At 54.4% G+C, this 15,684-nt stretch overlaps 1 protein-coding gene across 6 annotated transcripts in view; it reads right to left on the reverse strand.

Annotated features, from left to right (window-relative positions):
• The window catches only part of SLC29A1 (solute carrier family 29 member 1 (Augustine blood group)), a 56,998-nt gene that overhangs the window by 8,181 nt on the left and 33,133 nt on the right, over positions 1–15,684 (reverse strand). For 5 of the 6 annotated variants that reach the window (XM_034764845.1, XM_034764842.1, XM_034764843.1 and 2 more), the window contains 6 exons: positions 4,391–4,491; positions 1,853–1,934; positions 1,486–1,676; positions 1,093–1,232; positions 611–745; positions 102–199 (listed from right to left, as the gene is read on the reverse strand). In XM_034764845.1, the coding sequence (XP_034620736.1) occupies positions 102–199; positions 611–745; positions 1,093–1,232; positions 1,486–1,676; positions 1,853–1,934; positions 4,391–4,419 (675 nt within the window). In that variant the 5' untranslated portion in view covers positions 4,420–4,491. Of the gene's footprint in view, positions 1–101; positions 200–610; positions 746–1,092; positions 1,233–1,485; positions 1,677–1,852; positions 1,935–4,390; positions 4,492–10,920; positions 11,141–15,684 lie in introns of those variants that run through there. The other variant, XM_034764846.1, reaches the window with a different exon arrangement.

Raw genomic sequence — 15,684 nt, forward strand, 5'->3', positions numbered from 1 at the left:
TGCACTATGGCTCCTGTGGAGCACAGCGCCCCCCCGCCACACTCCCCTCTGCTGGCTGGGTGGTCCCCACCCCCACCTCCCCAAGAAGGGCGAGTCCTTACCAGGCGGGGCAGCAGGATGTAGGAGCCAATGGCCAGCAGGACCACCACGCAGGCTGTGATGAAGTAGCCAAAGGCGCTGTCTGCCAGCAATGAGCCACCTGGGAGCACAGAGAGGAGAGAGGCCAGAGGTGAGGGAAGGGCAGAGGAGGTTGCTGGGGAAAGCAACAACAGGGGAGAGACTTCCCCCCCCCACCCCCCGATCTGCCAGAGGACACCCCTTTCCTAGGACAGGATGTTTGCAGAAGCCTGTGGAGACCCCCTGCAGTGATCACCTCCCCAAAAATTGGATTTTAGTGCCCTCCCCAGAGTGACCCCCAAGTGTGCCCTTCCCTAGAGGTGCCCTGGCAGCTGGCTCTGAACTGTGGTGGATCAGGGGAAGGGCAACCTGCACCGCCTCTGTACCGAGCAGGCCCTCCTGCAGCTCCTGGGCACAAGCGGTTTTGCAGCAGATCCCACTGGAAGGTGGGCGACTGGAGGGCTGTAGATGGGTCCGCATGGGAGTTACTCACTGGCGATAGCGCAGATCATGGCCAGAGCTGCGAAGGTCCCTGCCATGCCCTGTCCGCTCATGATGGGGGCTGTGTAGCTGACAGGCAGCAGCCCAGCCAATCCAAAGAGGCTGCCTTGGAGGATGGCACCAAAGGCTGCAAGGACAAAGACAGGTAATAATGAGGATCGGCAAATAGGGGTGACACAGAACAGTGCCCTTCTCCCACCCATGCTGCAAGACGAACTGCGGATCCACACTACATCATGGCCAGTGCCCCTGCCCGGCTCCCTACGGCGCCTCCTGCTGGGGGAGGAGTAGCCATACACTTCAGCGCCAGGAGATCAGACCCAGACGCAAGACCCTGTAGCAGCAGAGAGGGTTGGCACTGCCTGGGGTAACAGTGAAGGGAGAGGTGGAACGGGGCCCGTGCCTCTTTCCACCCCTCTGGGGCCAGCTTCCCCGATCCCAGTAGCATCCAGGATTGCCCAAGGCCCCACTCACAATTGATGAGGATGATCTTGACCATGGTGACAATGAAGAAGGGGAGCGGCTCCAGGGGGACCTTTACCAAGGCAGCTGTCATCATGAAGACCAGAAGGATGGCAACCAGGCTGCCCAGGATACGGACTTTCTGGGGGATCCTGCAGGGTGGCAAGAGAGAGCCCCTCAGTGAGAAGAGACCCCACCAGCAGGACCATGGGGGGCTGCGGGAGGCATCCACCTCGGCAGGCCTGCCTCAAAGGGGAATTGGGTCACAAAGGCCAGGCTGTGTTGAGTGGGGATTGGTCCAGCTGGGCTCTGGGGGTGAAGGGGACCCAGCGGGAGGCTGAGTTCCCCACTTGGCCAGAGGGGATGGAGATGAGGGATTGGGCCAGGGCAGAGGCCCAGACTCACCTCTGGTGGAGGAAGGAGTTGAGGCAGGTGAAGATGAGCAGGGGTAGCATGGCGCAGAGTGTCATGAAGTTGTTGAACCTGGCCTGCAGGTAGGTGGGGGGAAGCTCCCGGCCCTCATACGTGCTGTTCAGCCCAGGGAGGCGTTCCAAGGAGGAAGTGTTCTGGGGATCCCCGAGGCGGTTGGTGAAATACTGAAACGGAGAGAGCGAAATGAACGCACCCGCCTCCGACACACCCAGACTGCACTACCCATGCCTCACGCACGTCCCTCCTGGTGCACACCAGTTCCCACGCCAACACGAGCATGGGCCGCATGCGCCACACACACTTAATCCCTCCCAGACACACGGGGCACAGAGCTCCTTACCTTGGTGGCTGTCATGAAAAAATTCCATGGCAGCAGCGTCCCCAGGCCGAGGGTGAAGAAGATCAGCCAGACGGCTTTATACCTGTGCGAGAGATGGGCAGAGTCAGAGGGTCTCTGAGCAGGCTGCTGCTGGGACAGGACAGGCGGGAGGAGGATACATGGATATTGCCCCCCATCCCCTGACCATCCCTGGCCCAGAACGGGGGAGAGAGGAAGGAGGCACCGAATCATGAATTAGCTTAGGTTCAGTGTTCATAAAGGGAGGGCAGAGGAGAGATTTTCTCGGAGAAGGCAGGGGCCTGGACTACCTGCCACTCCCACAGCTCTTCCCATCCCTATCGCTGCTGACCTGCAGCCCCCCTGCTATCCCAACCCTGGGCTTCCTGCACACAGCTCTTCCCATCCCTATCACTGACCTGCAGCCCCCGGCTGTTCCAGCTCTAGGCTCCCTTAAGCAGACATTAATTATACTTCCTGGACCTCAGGACAGTGTAGGCTGGTGCTGCTCAATCTCCCTCACACAACACAACACAGACACACACACTAGCCTTTGGGGCACCCCTGCTGAATTCTGCAGCACCCTTACAAGCACTAATGTCACCTGCCAGTTCCCAGATTCAGAGATTCCCAGGACAGAAGGGACCATGGTGATCATCTAGTCTGACCCCCACATATAACACAAGCCAGAGAACTGCCCCAGAATAATTCCCAGAGCAGATCTTTTAGAAAAACATCCAATCTTGGTTTAAACACTGCCAGTGCTGGAGTATCCACCACGACCCTTGGTAAATTGATCCAGTGCTTAATTACCCTCCCTAGTAAAACTCTGTCTTATTTCCAGTCTGAACTTGCCTCGCTTTGACTTCCAGCCACTGGATTGTGTTGTACCTTTCTCTGCTAGCTCGAAGAGCCCATTATTAACTATTTGTTCCCCATATAGATACTTATAGACTGGAATCAAGTCACCTCTTAACCTTCTCTTTGTTAAGCTAAATTGATTGAGCGCCTTGAGTCTATCACTATAAGGCCTGTTTTCTAATTTTTTAATCATTCTTGTGGTTCTTCTCTGAACCTCTCCCCAATTTATCAACCTCCTTCTTGACTGGTCTGTGGGCACCAGAACTGGGCACAGTGTGCCAGCAGCAGTCACACCAGTGCCAAATACAACAGTAAACGAACCTCTCCACTCCTACTCGAGATTCCCCTGTTTATACATCCCTGGATCGCTTTAGCACGTTTGCCTCCAGCGTAGCACTGAGAGCACATGGTCAGCTGATTAGCCACCAGGACACCCAAGCCTTTGTCAGAGGGTTCTCCATTCAGTGGGGTGCTGCGCCGTTGTGCCTGTTTTTACAGAGGTGCTCCCACTGGCTTCACCTGGAGTGGGGAGTGCTCAGCCCCTCTGAGAATCAGGCCCTAGACATCCAACATGGAACATTCAAAGCCAATAGCTGCTTTTGTTGACCTAGGCCTTAATGCAGTCAAATGGGCACGCGGAGTCCTGACTGCCCCCTAGTGGCAGCTCTAATCACAGTGCTGCTTAGTACAGCACCCGCCTGTTGGACCCAGAATCCCCTAATGGGAGGTTGGATGTGTTTGGAGAAATAAGGCCAAGTGGGTTGTTAGCTGCGAACACCAGGGGCTCCCACTTCCTTACCCGCTACGTGTGCCTTCCCAGAGAAGAGACTGGGTTCCCCCAACGAGGTGTAACTGGGGAGGGAGGGGGGAGCTACATCTGACACTCCATACGGCATTGATGCAAAGGCAGGAGAATGGATCTCTATTGTAGGAGAGGGGCAGTGGGGAGAAGGGGGTCTGCTTGGCCCAGGAGGGGTTGTGTGGAGCCCTGCGAGTGCTGAGAGAGTCCCCTCCTCCCACTGACCTTAAGCAAGAGTGCAATGGTTCAGCTACCCTGGGACCTGGGGATTTCCAAGCTGTTATGAAAGAGGGAGGGAGCGAGGGTGTTGGCTGCTCACAGGCCCGTGGCAGCCAGATGTGTGCTGGCAGATGTGGGAGGGGGCCAAGTCTCTTAGTATTCATCTTCCTCCTTGCAGTGCAGAATGTTTGCAGCCCATGAGCTATAGGAAAACTGACAAGGAGAGCCTCTGAGGGAGGAGAGCGCCACAGACCTGATTCTGCTGCTTTAGTCACGTCAGGTGCTACAGACTGGGCTCCACCATAGAGCTCCATATAGCACAGCACTGGCTGCTGCTCCCCCAGCCCTCAGCTGCAGGGCCAGGGCAGAAGGCAGGGCAGCAGGGTTTCTGGGTTTGGGGACAACAATAGCTCCCCACCATCCCACCTCCAAGTTCCAGGGACATTGGATTTGCCAAGATCATGGCACCTGTGGACTCATCCCATGGGTCCTTGGGCTCTTCTGGAGATCCTGTCACTTGGTGAGCCTGCCAGGCTGCAGGGAGAGGGTCCTGTAAACACCACTGCAGCTGTGGTTCTGTCAGGAGGGGCTGGTTGGGGACCAGCGCGGGAGGCGATGTTTCCAGGGGACGCGTGTGCATGCACACTGAGGCCTGGCCATACCTGTCTGAGGGACCGCTGCTCGTCATCATGGTGCCTGGTGGCGGTCAGCGACGTTTGGTAGCTCCCAGCAACTCTCACTCCTTCACTGTGCTGCTGGTCTCCTGCAAATCCAAACCAAACAGAGAGCGCTTAGTGGGGAGCTGGAATCCCGGGAGCAAGGGGCACTGTGCTGGTTTTAGTGCCAGGGGGCATCCTGGATGAGCTCCCAAAGGGCGGGGATCAGCAACACTCTGAAAGGGAACGGTACCCGCACAGATCTGCCTCTCCTATGCAGAGTCGCCGCTCTGAGCTCGTCGAAACGGGAAGGTGACTTGTTCAGGACAGGCTGGGACACAGGGCAGTGGGGTTGGAGGCCTGAAGCCCCTTCCTCCTGCAGGGAAGCCAGGCCCTGACATTGGTCCTTTCTCCCCTGGGTGAGCTGAGCTGGCATTTTTCCCAGCTTCCCAGTCTCCTCTGCCTCAGCCAGGCATATCTGTTCCCCTTCAGTTACATACCCACCCAGGAGGCCTGGCTCCTCCATTCCAGGCTATGTGGAGTTGCCAGCCCAGCAGCGACTCCAGGAGGGGCAAATACCCCTTCTCTGGAGATGGGGAGTGTCCGGCTCTGGCACGCTCTAAGCTGGTGCATATCCCCCACACCCTTTTCTCTGCCACGTACTCTGGAGCAAGTCCTCCTCCCAACCCCTCTTTGGTACCAAGTGACAAGAACTTTTAGGCACCTGCTCCAGCCACGTCTGCGTCCTGCAGAGACCCGGCCCTGCTTTATCCCCTTACACCAATGGCTCTTCAGCCCTGAGGACAGATCCATGAGTCTGGGGGAATCAAGGGCCAACTGGAGGGTCTGAGCACAGGCCAATCCCCTCCTCCCACAGAGGCTGCAGGATTTGCTGCCCCATCAGCAGGAGCAGCCTTAGCCTGGCCCTTGCCAGTTTGGCCTGTTACTACATTGGGCACCTCCTCTTCACACGCAGTGGGCATGCTCTGTGCGCCCCCGTCTAGCTCACTCCCCTCTGCAGATCGCACGACTCCCCCTCTGGACAGGGCAGAAGTGCGATCCCTTTTGTCGGTTATGGGGCACGGCGTAGTTACCCAGTACATCTCACCCACTTCCTCCTGCCAGGGGCCGCCTCCCAGCCAGCCAGCGCCCAGCCACAGCTGGGATTGCTCCTCAAGGCTCCAGCATCAGTCTAAGGGAGCCCCAAAATAATGGAGAGCAAACGGGAAAGCCACTGTGTCTGGTGGGAGAAACCCCACTCCAGGCGAGTTCAGCTCAGGGGGCACGCGAGTGCGGGAAGGAACTTGGGAAGACCGCTACGAAGGTGGAAGCTGCTGCACCAGAAGAGACCAGTGGGCCCATGTGCCAAGCATCCTCTGTCCTCGCTGAGCTGGATCAGATCAATGGGCCCATCTAATCTGATGCCCCCCTCATGTCCCCTGCTGCACTGGCTGGTCCCACTTGATGGCGCAGAGAAAGTTTAAAAAAATCCCCCATCATGCACCTGGCCAGGTGTGCAACCCTCTCCCCAGCCAGCTGACACTGTGAAGCGTGACCTCCAGTTGCTCTTAGGTCAGTGTGCAGAGAGCTGCAAGTGTTCCTGCTGCACATCCTGCTCCCCAGCCAGATCCATCCTGCCTCTGCCGGGAGGGGAGTCCACCTCCCCCCCCGCCCCGCACTGCACAAGGGGCCCAGGGCAACCGGATCCCTCCTGTCAGGACAGTTCCAATGGGGCTGAGCAGAACCTGGATCCCAATACACTGCCTGATAAACTCCCTGATGGAGAGACACGCCCCTGCTCCCCTACCACACCAGAGAGGGGCTGATGGAGAGGCCGAGCCCATGCACACACCCGGGGCTGACAGAGCCAATGGAAGCTCTGGCAGCCCCGTGCCCACTGAATGGGAAGGCGTGTCTGAAGGCAGCGGGACGGTGTTTCGCCTCCCACGGGGGTGAGTGCTGAGCCCCTCCTGGTCACGGGGGCTGCGTTGGAGCAGATGAATTGGTGTCAGCTGGCATCAGGTCAGGTCACACGGAGCCAAGGGAAGTGACGAAATGGAGAATTTCGCGGAGGGGATAGCATGTGAGCAGTACCATAGGCTGCCATCTTCAGGATCCCAGAGGAACGATGGAGCAGGGCAGCACGGCCCAGGAGCTGGGGAGTTTGCTGGGGTGGGAACGGCTCCCCCTGACGGTAGTGCAGCTGCGGTGGGCCCGCTTGCAGCAGCCTCGGCAAGCCTATCTGTCCCACTCACATCACGCTCCTGGTTTAGTTCTGCTGCCCTAAGCTGGTGGGTCCCCACACACTCCTCTCCCAGGACCCCTCTCTCTGCCCCAAGGGGGCCACTCATTCCTGTTTCCCAGCTGACCGTGAGCCCATGTCACTCTGGGAAGGATGAGGGGGCTTCCTAAGGGAAGGTGCCAGAGCTGCCTAATCCCATGATCTCATTTTGCTAAGTGCCTCCATTTCTTTCCACAGAGTGCCGGCTTATTGCCAACACTCACAGCCCAGTGCTCATTACTCCCAAATACCTATAATGCAGCCAACCCTTACAAGGAACCCTACAATAACAAACCAGAGCGAGTGACTCAGCCTGTGCCGCCTTGGGCAACCCAACAACAGTGCCCTACAACCAACCAGCGTATGTAGCCCGGCCTTCACAAGCAACCCTGCGAGAATGCACAGCTGGGCTAAGAACGCCTGCAAGAGACAGCTGCTGGGCCTGCACTCCCCCTCAGAGGATACATGCGCCTTCATGGATCGTGAGATCCCCCGCACATCAGGGAGAGGAAAGATTTATTTCAAGGTCATGGCAGAACAGCTTTGTGACAGTGCTGCAGAGCTTAGAAATGAAATCTCCCTGCAGGGGAGGGATGTGGGAGCCCTTGTAACAAGCCATGCTGCTGCTCCCTCTTGTGAATCCACTGCAGGGCTACCTCTGACGAAACTGCATGGCCCTTTCAGGGCTCCAGGACAAATGGGATGGCATGAGCATTCCAGTCAGTACTTTGATCCCAGCACCCGCTGATAATGGCTGTCAAGGACATTATTCCCATAAAATGATCAGGACAGGACAGGCCTGGATGCCTTTCCTGCCCTTATCTATAGATATTCTTCAGAGAGTCAAAAGTCTTTCCTGATGTCCCAGTGCAGGGGCTGACTTGAAGGGACTCCATCTGAGTTCACGCCGCCCTTAGGGGAGTGCCCACGTACGCTTTTGATACGGATACAGTGTATATATGGCAGTTGTACATTGAACACAAAATCTCACTGATGCTGCACTATGGTATATCTGAGATTTGACACTCCCACCTGGTTCCCATATGGACCCTAACCTGGCCGCTATTTAAGCTAACGGGCAATTGGGCACAAGAACATATGGGCATCAACTGACCATGAACACATTTAGGATGGCAATTAGAAGAAGGTTTCTAACCCTCAGACAGGTGGGGATCTGGAACAGCCCCCAATAGGAGTTGCAGGGGCAAACAACTATCTAGTTTTAAGAGCGAGCTGGACAAATGTATGCGTGTGATTGTATGATGGGGTTGCTTGTGATCGAAAGGTCAGGGCTCAGCAGCCTTGGGACTCCCTTCCAGTTTACGTTTTATGTTCCTAAAAGCTCTTGTTTCAGGGTTCCAGCCGGCCACCCGCAGGGTCAGGAAGGGACTCCCCCCTTCCTACCAACGTATTCTGGGAGGGTTTTGTTTTTTAAAATCTTCTTCCTCTGAAGCATCAGGGATGGCCATGGCCAGAGATGGTTCATTGCGTGGGGAGGGTCAGAGCTCTGAGGTGACACCAAGCGCTCTCGCTCTGGTACTTGCCCACATGCTCACGGTCTAACCAATCGCCATATGTGGGATTAGGAAGGAATTTCCCCCCCCCAGGGATTGGGGGAAACCCTTGGGGTTTTCTTTTTTTTTTTTTGCCTTCCTCTGCAGCATGTGGGTCACTTGCAGGATGATCTGGGTATATTGCACTTAATAATTTCCCTGTCATTGCAGGGGAACTCGGGCACTGGTGCACCTCGGTCCCTCCTATCCTCTGCCTGTGGCACATAACAGTCTAGTTTCCTATGGGCTGTAATACTTCGGTCTCATTTCGGTTGCTGGGTGGTGCTGTTGGTCTGAGATATACAGGAGGTCAGACTATTATGACCTGGTGGTCCCAGTTTGGCCTTCAACTCTAGAACTAATGAGGCTGTGGGCACACTAATTTGGAGCTGTCTGGCCTGGTGAGGGTCAGGTCCCTCGTAAATGCAGGTTTTTACAGTTAGCCTCTTGTATTTCTACACCGCAGGCAGAGGCTGTGTGCACAGAGAGCTGTATGTGTGTGCGCGCAGGGGCCTGCCTGCATACGTTTGCACCCAGGGGATGGTGTGTCTCATACTATTCCCAGAATTATGACAAACCCTTTGTTTCAACAGTCACCATCAGAGAGCTGATAAGGAAACAGCCACAGTTTCCAGTCATCATCTCCCCTCCTTCCTGAGTCCCGTTTTCAGACATCCTCTTCCACTGCTCACTCGAGCCCAGAACCCTGGGAACCCCACAGCCACTTCCCACAGGCTTCCAAGCCCGAGACTCAGACCCTCCCTGGGAAGAGGCAGCAGGATCAGGGCAGTCTCTGAAGGGCCAGTGCCTAGAGTCTCTGCTCCATTGTTACAGAGGCTCTCTATGCTGGGGCCAATAAGAGAGCAGAGGCAGTTGGACACCAGGCTCCCCCACCCTGCTTGGGTGTCTCTAATGGGGGCAGTAATGCCTGCTCTCTCGCCCCGGCAAAGTTGCTGACAGTCCTATGACTCTCATTCCAGACACGCACCCCCTTCCTCCAGGTCAGGGACCCTGCAGCAGCTCCTAGCATTGTCCACAGCCATGACCCTGTCCTGTCCTGCTCCATTCTCACTCCCCCATCTCTTTGGCAGGGAGTGTGAAATCAGCCAGCCCTGAAGGGGAGTCATAATCCCAGCACTCGGAGTGAGAGGGTGACCCGAGCCCAGCCCCTCTCAGCCACCCCATCTGCAGAGCCTCAGGTGGGAACTCTGCAGCCAGTGGGAACTCCCCGAGGAACACTCTCTCTCTCTCTCTGTTTGTGTGTATATATAATTACACACACCTCTACCCAGATATAACACTAATTCGGATATAATGGGGTAAGGGGGGGGGGGGGGGGGGGGGGGGGCGCACACTCTGGTGAATCAAAGCAAGTTCAATATAATGTGGTTTCACCTATAACACGGTAAGATTTTTTGGCTCCCGAGGACAGCGTTATATCGAGGTAGAGGTGTATATTTCTCTATATAGAAATATAAACAAGGTGTTTTATATCTTTCTTTGCACCCAGCTCCTTATCTCAGCTGCCCAGAAGTCTGGAGGGGAGTGGGAAGGGAGTGTTTCAGGGCTGGGATATGCCTTGAGTTACATACTACAGCCCACTGCACCAGCCACTTCCAAAGCTAATGAGCGCAGCTCCTGACACTATGCGGGACCTGAGCTAACCTACCCGGTCAGTGCACTCCACACTACTTGAGGAGCCAAATGTAGCCAGCTCCCCAGGCATCTCTGACCTAGTTTGACTCACCCAGCCTGGACCTCACTGGAATCCCTCCTGATTTACACTTGTGTGAGAGGAGAAACAGACCTTCCAGGGAGAATCCAGGGTTGCAGTACCAATGATCACAAACAGCTGTAAGTGGGTGCCTGGAGTAAAGTCATGCTACTGACACTGATCTGGCAGCAGGTGAGTGTGGAGAAAGAGTGTAACACACATGCTGAGGGGCTCGGTTGGTTGCAGCAACTAATGGATGGGCACAAAGTAAACTGAAGAGCTGCTTTATCTTAAACCCACCTGTTAGTTACTTCTCCTGCCACACACTCCCCGCTTAGTGCACATAGAAACTCCTTTCAACCCCCAACCCCAATGCCAGATCCGTCCCAGTCACACAGTTTTACCAGAGCATTCGCTCCCACCTGCTTCCCGACCATTCCACACAGTTCTGCTAGAAGTGGCCCTTGGGCTCAGAGTCTGATCTGAGTTGTACAGTAAATCCAGTATTGTTGCCTGGAGTGACTTCAGATGTACCCTGCTGTAGCTGACAGCACAATCAGACTGTGTGTTTACACCAGACTAAAGAGTTTTCCTGTGAAAAAGAGAGAGCTGGCCCATTGAGTTTGGGGTAAGTTTTCCCTGCAGATTGGACTTCTAGGATCCCTGCCTGCAACCCCTTACTAAGTGCCCCCATCCTGCCAGCCAGGTGCTCCCCATAGCTCCTTCATGCTCTCTGTGCCCTGGGCACTGAGCATGCACCCAGTTCCCCCAGAATTACACACATTTTGGAACAATTCCTAAGAGACTAACATATAAAATAGACCATTAGAGAGACTCCCACAAACACAATTCCAGCCACTTAAATAACAGCAAAAACAATGCTGTGTTCTCACAACAGGGGGGAGGACTCAGCCCCCATGCTCCCGGCTCCCTTCAGCTGCAGCAATCTCCCAACCCCCCTGCAGTATGTGACAGAATGGAAACTGACCTGTTGTCTAAACCCAGCTGCAGACCTTAGATCCTGCAGCTGGGAACAACTGGCTGGTTCGAGGTGAGGATCCCCCTTACCCCAGCCGGTAAATCTCTCTTTGTTGTCAAGAGGGCAGGTGGGTCTCCGTCAGTCAGGTCGCTCCAGACCCTTCAGGCTGCACTGGGCAGAGACTCCATGGAGCAGCGGCTCAGGGAGGTGCCCTAAAGGCCCTGCGGCTGGTATCTGTCCCAAAGGGGGAGGGGCAGATAAAAAGAACTGACCCAGGGCCTCTTTCTGAGAAAAGATGAAGAACTCTCCCCTGACAACCTGCTATGTCAGAGGAGCGGAGATAGGCATGTGCTTGGCATCCACACTGAGAATAGCTTGTCTCCCCACTGAGACGTCACACAGGGACCCCGATTACTTATGCCGCTAGAGATTCCCAATCACTTCTGGTGATGCAGGGTGTTAGGTCCTGTGTCCTGGCCTCAGCCCAACTCTAGCAAGTCCATTCAATTCCCCTCACTCTCCCTTGCCGTTTCAAAGAGATACTGAATTCCCACATCGCTTCCTGGCTTAAAAAATTGTGCCATGTCACTGTGCACTGTTAAAAGGCTGCCACGCTCCACCCCAACAGTGGCTGCACTGGAGCAATCGGAGAAACGCTCTGTTTGTGTGAAGGAGAGTGTTGAACGGAGGTGAAGCTAGTGAATGGGGTGGGGGGCACTTTTTTTTTTTTTTTACACAGGCAGTAAATCTGTGTGCATTCTGGGTGTCCAGAAGTCAAAGGTCTGGCCACTTGAGTGTAACGCAGTAGGGATACAGACAGGTTGGAGGGAGGGACCTGGGCCCCAGGGCCAGAGCAGAACTCTGGCTAACTATCTCCACAGAGTTAGCCACACACAGGTTGTCTCTGCTCTGCTCCAGACTCACTCAGGGAGTCAAAGGGCTGGGGTGTGCTAACTGCTAGCCTGCAGAAGGAAAGATCTATACACATTTGAACAAATTTGCTGACTGGACCAGTTTTCTCCCCTAGAACCTACTGTGATGGTTCTCGGGATACCCAGAACTTGGCACCCCCTGCCTCCAGAGCAAAGGAGTCTTGCCTGTGGTAGCTAGGTATTAGCTCCCTGATACCACCAGCCTTCCTAGTTAGTACAGTAGGTTTTCCCCTAAGTTCAGTCAGTTGCAGAGTGGGCTGACTTCAGAGGAACCAGGATCCAATCTTTTATGAAACACGCTCGCTCAACAAGATGTGTTCTCGGTGAAGGAATGCAGAGGATCTTTTTCCACGCTGTGATAGAATGAATCAGAATTTTGTTTTCATTCCCAGACAGGGTGACCCCGTCTGTTGTATTCTTCCTTTTTACCTCCAAGTGGTTTCAATGTTTATAGTTTGTCTTTGATGGTTTTCCAATGACTGTTCTCAGCTGCTGCAATCGTAGAAAATTGAGAAATATGTGACAATCAGCTAGGCAGAGAGTGGGAGGAATGCTCCCTTCCACTTCAATGGGCCATCACCAAGATGCATGATTTCCTGCGGACTCATTTTTACTCCAAGACCATAAGGGACAGCTTTCAATATAGTTACATTATTCCTTAAACATTACCCGGACACACAATGGTTATAAGTATTAATAAATTACAAGCATTCAATAGAGACATCACATGCTACCCTTCATGGATAAACACCCAGAAAATGGTGTCTGAGGTGGAGTGAGTTTGTCAGGTATGAGACAGGAGTTGTTTGTAGAGAACAGTGAGCCCTGTGTCACAACAACCAATTCCTACCCAAACCCTAAGATCACCAGAACTAGAACCCTGGAAGGTGAGAACAGGCTTCGGAGAAATTAAAAGTGGTTACCACAGCAGTAACCAAGGAAGAGCCAAGAACAGCTGATTGTAAAATCCCCAGGAAGGGAGGGAAGGGGGTTGGCCCTGCTCAGAGAAGCAGATGCCACTGAAGTGTCCTAGGAGATGCAAGCCAGGTCACTGCGGGTTTACAGAAGGAGGCTCTGCCATGGAGTTAATACTGGTCTATTAAATATCCAGTGCCCGCCGAGCATCCAGAACTGTACCCAGTGCTTAAGTGTTCAGCCCTATGTCCCATGGTCCTGCTTCCAAGACAGCACCATGCTAGGCAGCAGTCAGTCCCAGGCCTTACTTGGCATTCTCCAGAATCCTAACCAACCTCCTCCTGATGAGCTGTCACAGGCTGACACTGCCCCTTTGGGGCAGAGCGGGGCCAGTGCACCTGAGCCTCATCAGCTCATTCCAATTAAAAGGGTAGGGCAGCACTGGGTGCTATCAAAGATCCGGAAGAGACCCTGAGAGAAATATCTGGTGAGTCAGGGCTGCCTGGCAGCACCGACTAGAGGAACAAGGGAAGAGGCAAGTTAGCACTACCAGAGCCTGTATGTTTGGAACCTGGGAGAGGGCTGAAGGCGGGAGAGCAGCAAGAGAAGGTTGCTGGCTGATGTCCCCAAGCCAAAGAGCCAGGGCTGGAGATGCAGCAGCAGCATCGGGAGCTGCCTGTTGGCTCCAGCTGGAGCTGGGGACAAGGGAGGCTGGAAGGCAGAGGAGCAATGGAGGGGCCTACCCACTGCCACCTCCAGGGCTCGAAAGCTCGTGCCAGAGGAACTGTGAGAGGGCCAGGGAGAGTGAGGGATGCTTCCCTGGCAAGGATGCTGCCAGCAGAGAGGCTGGGGGGTTCCTGCTGTGAAGAACAGGGGTTACACCACAGGAGGAAGGGCTGGGCTGGCTGTCCTGGCAGAGAGACAGGAGGAGTGACTGAATCTGGGTGTGGCGGGCAATGCCAGGATGTGGTATGTGTTACATCCATGGCTGAGAGGATGTGTGATTTTCAGGACAGCTTGCACTAGGGTGATAAATGGACTATGGTTTGGGACTTTTGATAATAAACTTGCCCCAAGGAAGGGCATTATTGTAGCAAGAGAACCTGCATTGGAGCTCTTGGGTGACCTGAGAGGGGGATGCTAAGGGCAGGCCACACATGTCATACCATGGCTTGCCAGCCGGGGGTGCTGCAGACAGGGCTGCCTTCTGATACTGGCCATCAGTGGGAAAGGGAAAGGTGGTACTGTATAGCGGAACCTCAGAGTTAGAAACACCAAAGTTATGAACTGACCGGTCAGCCATGCACCTCATTTGGATCTGGAAGTACGCAATCAGGCAGCAGCAGTGACCATACACACAAATACTGTACAGCACTGTACTATGTTCAACATAAACTACTAAATAAATAAAGGGAAAGTTTAAAAAAATAAAATAAAAGACTTGACAAGGCAAGGAAATGGTGATTGTTTCATTTAAATTAAGATGGTTAAAAGCAGCATTTTTCTTCTGCATAGTAAAGCTTCAAAGCTGTATGAAGTCAGTGTTCAATTGTAAACATTTGAAAGAACAACCATAACATTTTGTTCAGAGTTACAAACTCACTCCACCCCAGCTGTCAGTATCTCGGAGGGTCTACTGTAAGTGCTGAATGGGGGAGCTGGAAAAACTTGTTCAGCAGTAGTGCTGGGAAAGCCTTCATCCATCATAGTGGTGGCAGAGGGGAATTCCACACTCCTGCTTCCATAATGCACCCTGATCTTCACCCCTTCACAGATCTTCTTCCTCTTTCCCCATGCCCCAAGAATCCCTGCGCACACACATTCCTTGCTCTCCTCCCTGCCCTCCCACACCCTTGCTCTCCCCACTGACCCCTGCCCCAGGGCCTAACTCTTTGCTGCCTGTGTGTTTCAAACTAGTGTTGAACCCCCCCATTTTCACACACCCTTGCTCCTGCAGTGTCCTGAGTTGCTCACTATCCCCCAGTTCACCAGCCTGGGCAGTGATGGGGGGGTGGGAGAGTAGTAAATTTCCCTTCCGGGGCAGTGTGCATAGGAGGCGAGAGATCCCTGGGAGTGCTGGGAGGGAGTGGGAATGAGGGGGTGGATTCAAACCTTGTTGCTTCACTCTTGGCACCAGGGTCTAGGCTCAGGACAGAGTCAAATCAGGGAAAGAAACTAGGGGCAGATGGGAAGCTAGTGTGGATTGGCAGAGCAACCGAGAGGGTGCCTGGGGAGATTAGAACCTCCTGCTCCTTGGGAACTGGGCCTGTTCTGCATAGCTACTATTCAGTGGGTCGGGCCTCGCCTCTGCTGATGTTCAGAGCAGCCTGGGCCTTCTTTGCCTTCAAAGGACAGGGGTGGCTGGTTCCAACTTGACAATTTCTAAGCAGCCTGGTGCTAGCTTTCCTCAGGTGCCCATCTCCTGTGTTTGTGTGGCTGTTGCTGCGGCTCAGGGAGAGGTGGACTGCGATTGCTCTGGGGATTTCGGGGGGGGGGGGGCAGCGTTAAAGGTGCTTATATTCTCCCCAGGGGAAGTACCCGGGAGCTCTCAGAGCCAAACACACCCTGACAAGGAATCTTTCTGCCCCCCGTGAATAAGTCACATTTCTATGGCTCCTTTCATAGAGACAGGAATCACTCACCCATCACTGAGACACACCGCTCCAGAGGTGGCTGCATTTATGGATTTGTTCCCTCTCGCTTAGAGTGGCCATGTTTGCTGGGCCCACTTCTCCCTGAGCATCATCCCCAGGTGGAACTACAGTGCTAGGGGCAGCCCGGTGGTGTTGGAACAGCCGGGAACAGCTGTGATGAGCTGGCTGTAGGCTGGGAATTGCATCCCCCTCCCCCAGGTTAAGTTGCTAAGAGCTGCCCTGAGCTGGGCTCGGGCTAGCTGCTGCCATTCTGTGGCTCTTAAGATAACATT

The sequence above is a fragment of the Trachemys scripta genome, chromosome 3 (genome assembly GCF_013100865.1).
Source record: "Trachemys scripta elegans isolate TJP31775 chromosome 3, CAS_Tse_1.0, whole genome shotgun sequence".
NCBI classification, from domain to species: domain Eukaryota; kingdom Metazoa; phylum Chordata; order Testudines; family Emydidae; genus Trachemys; species Trachemys scripta.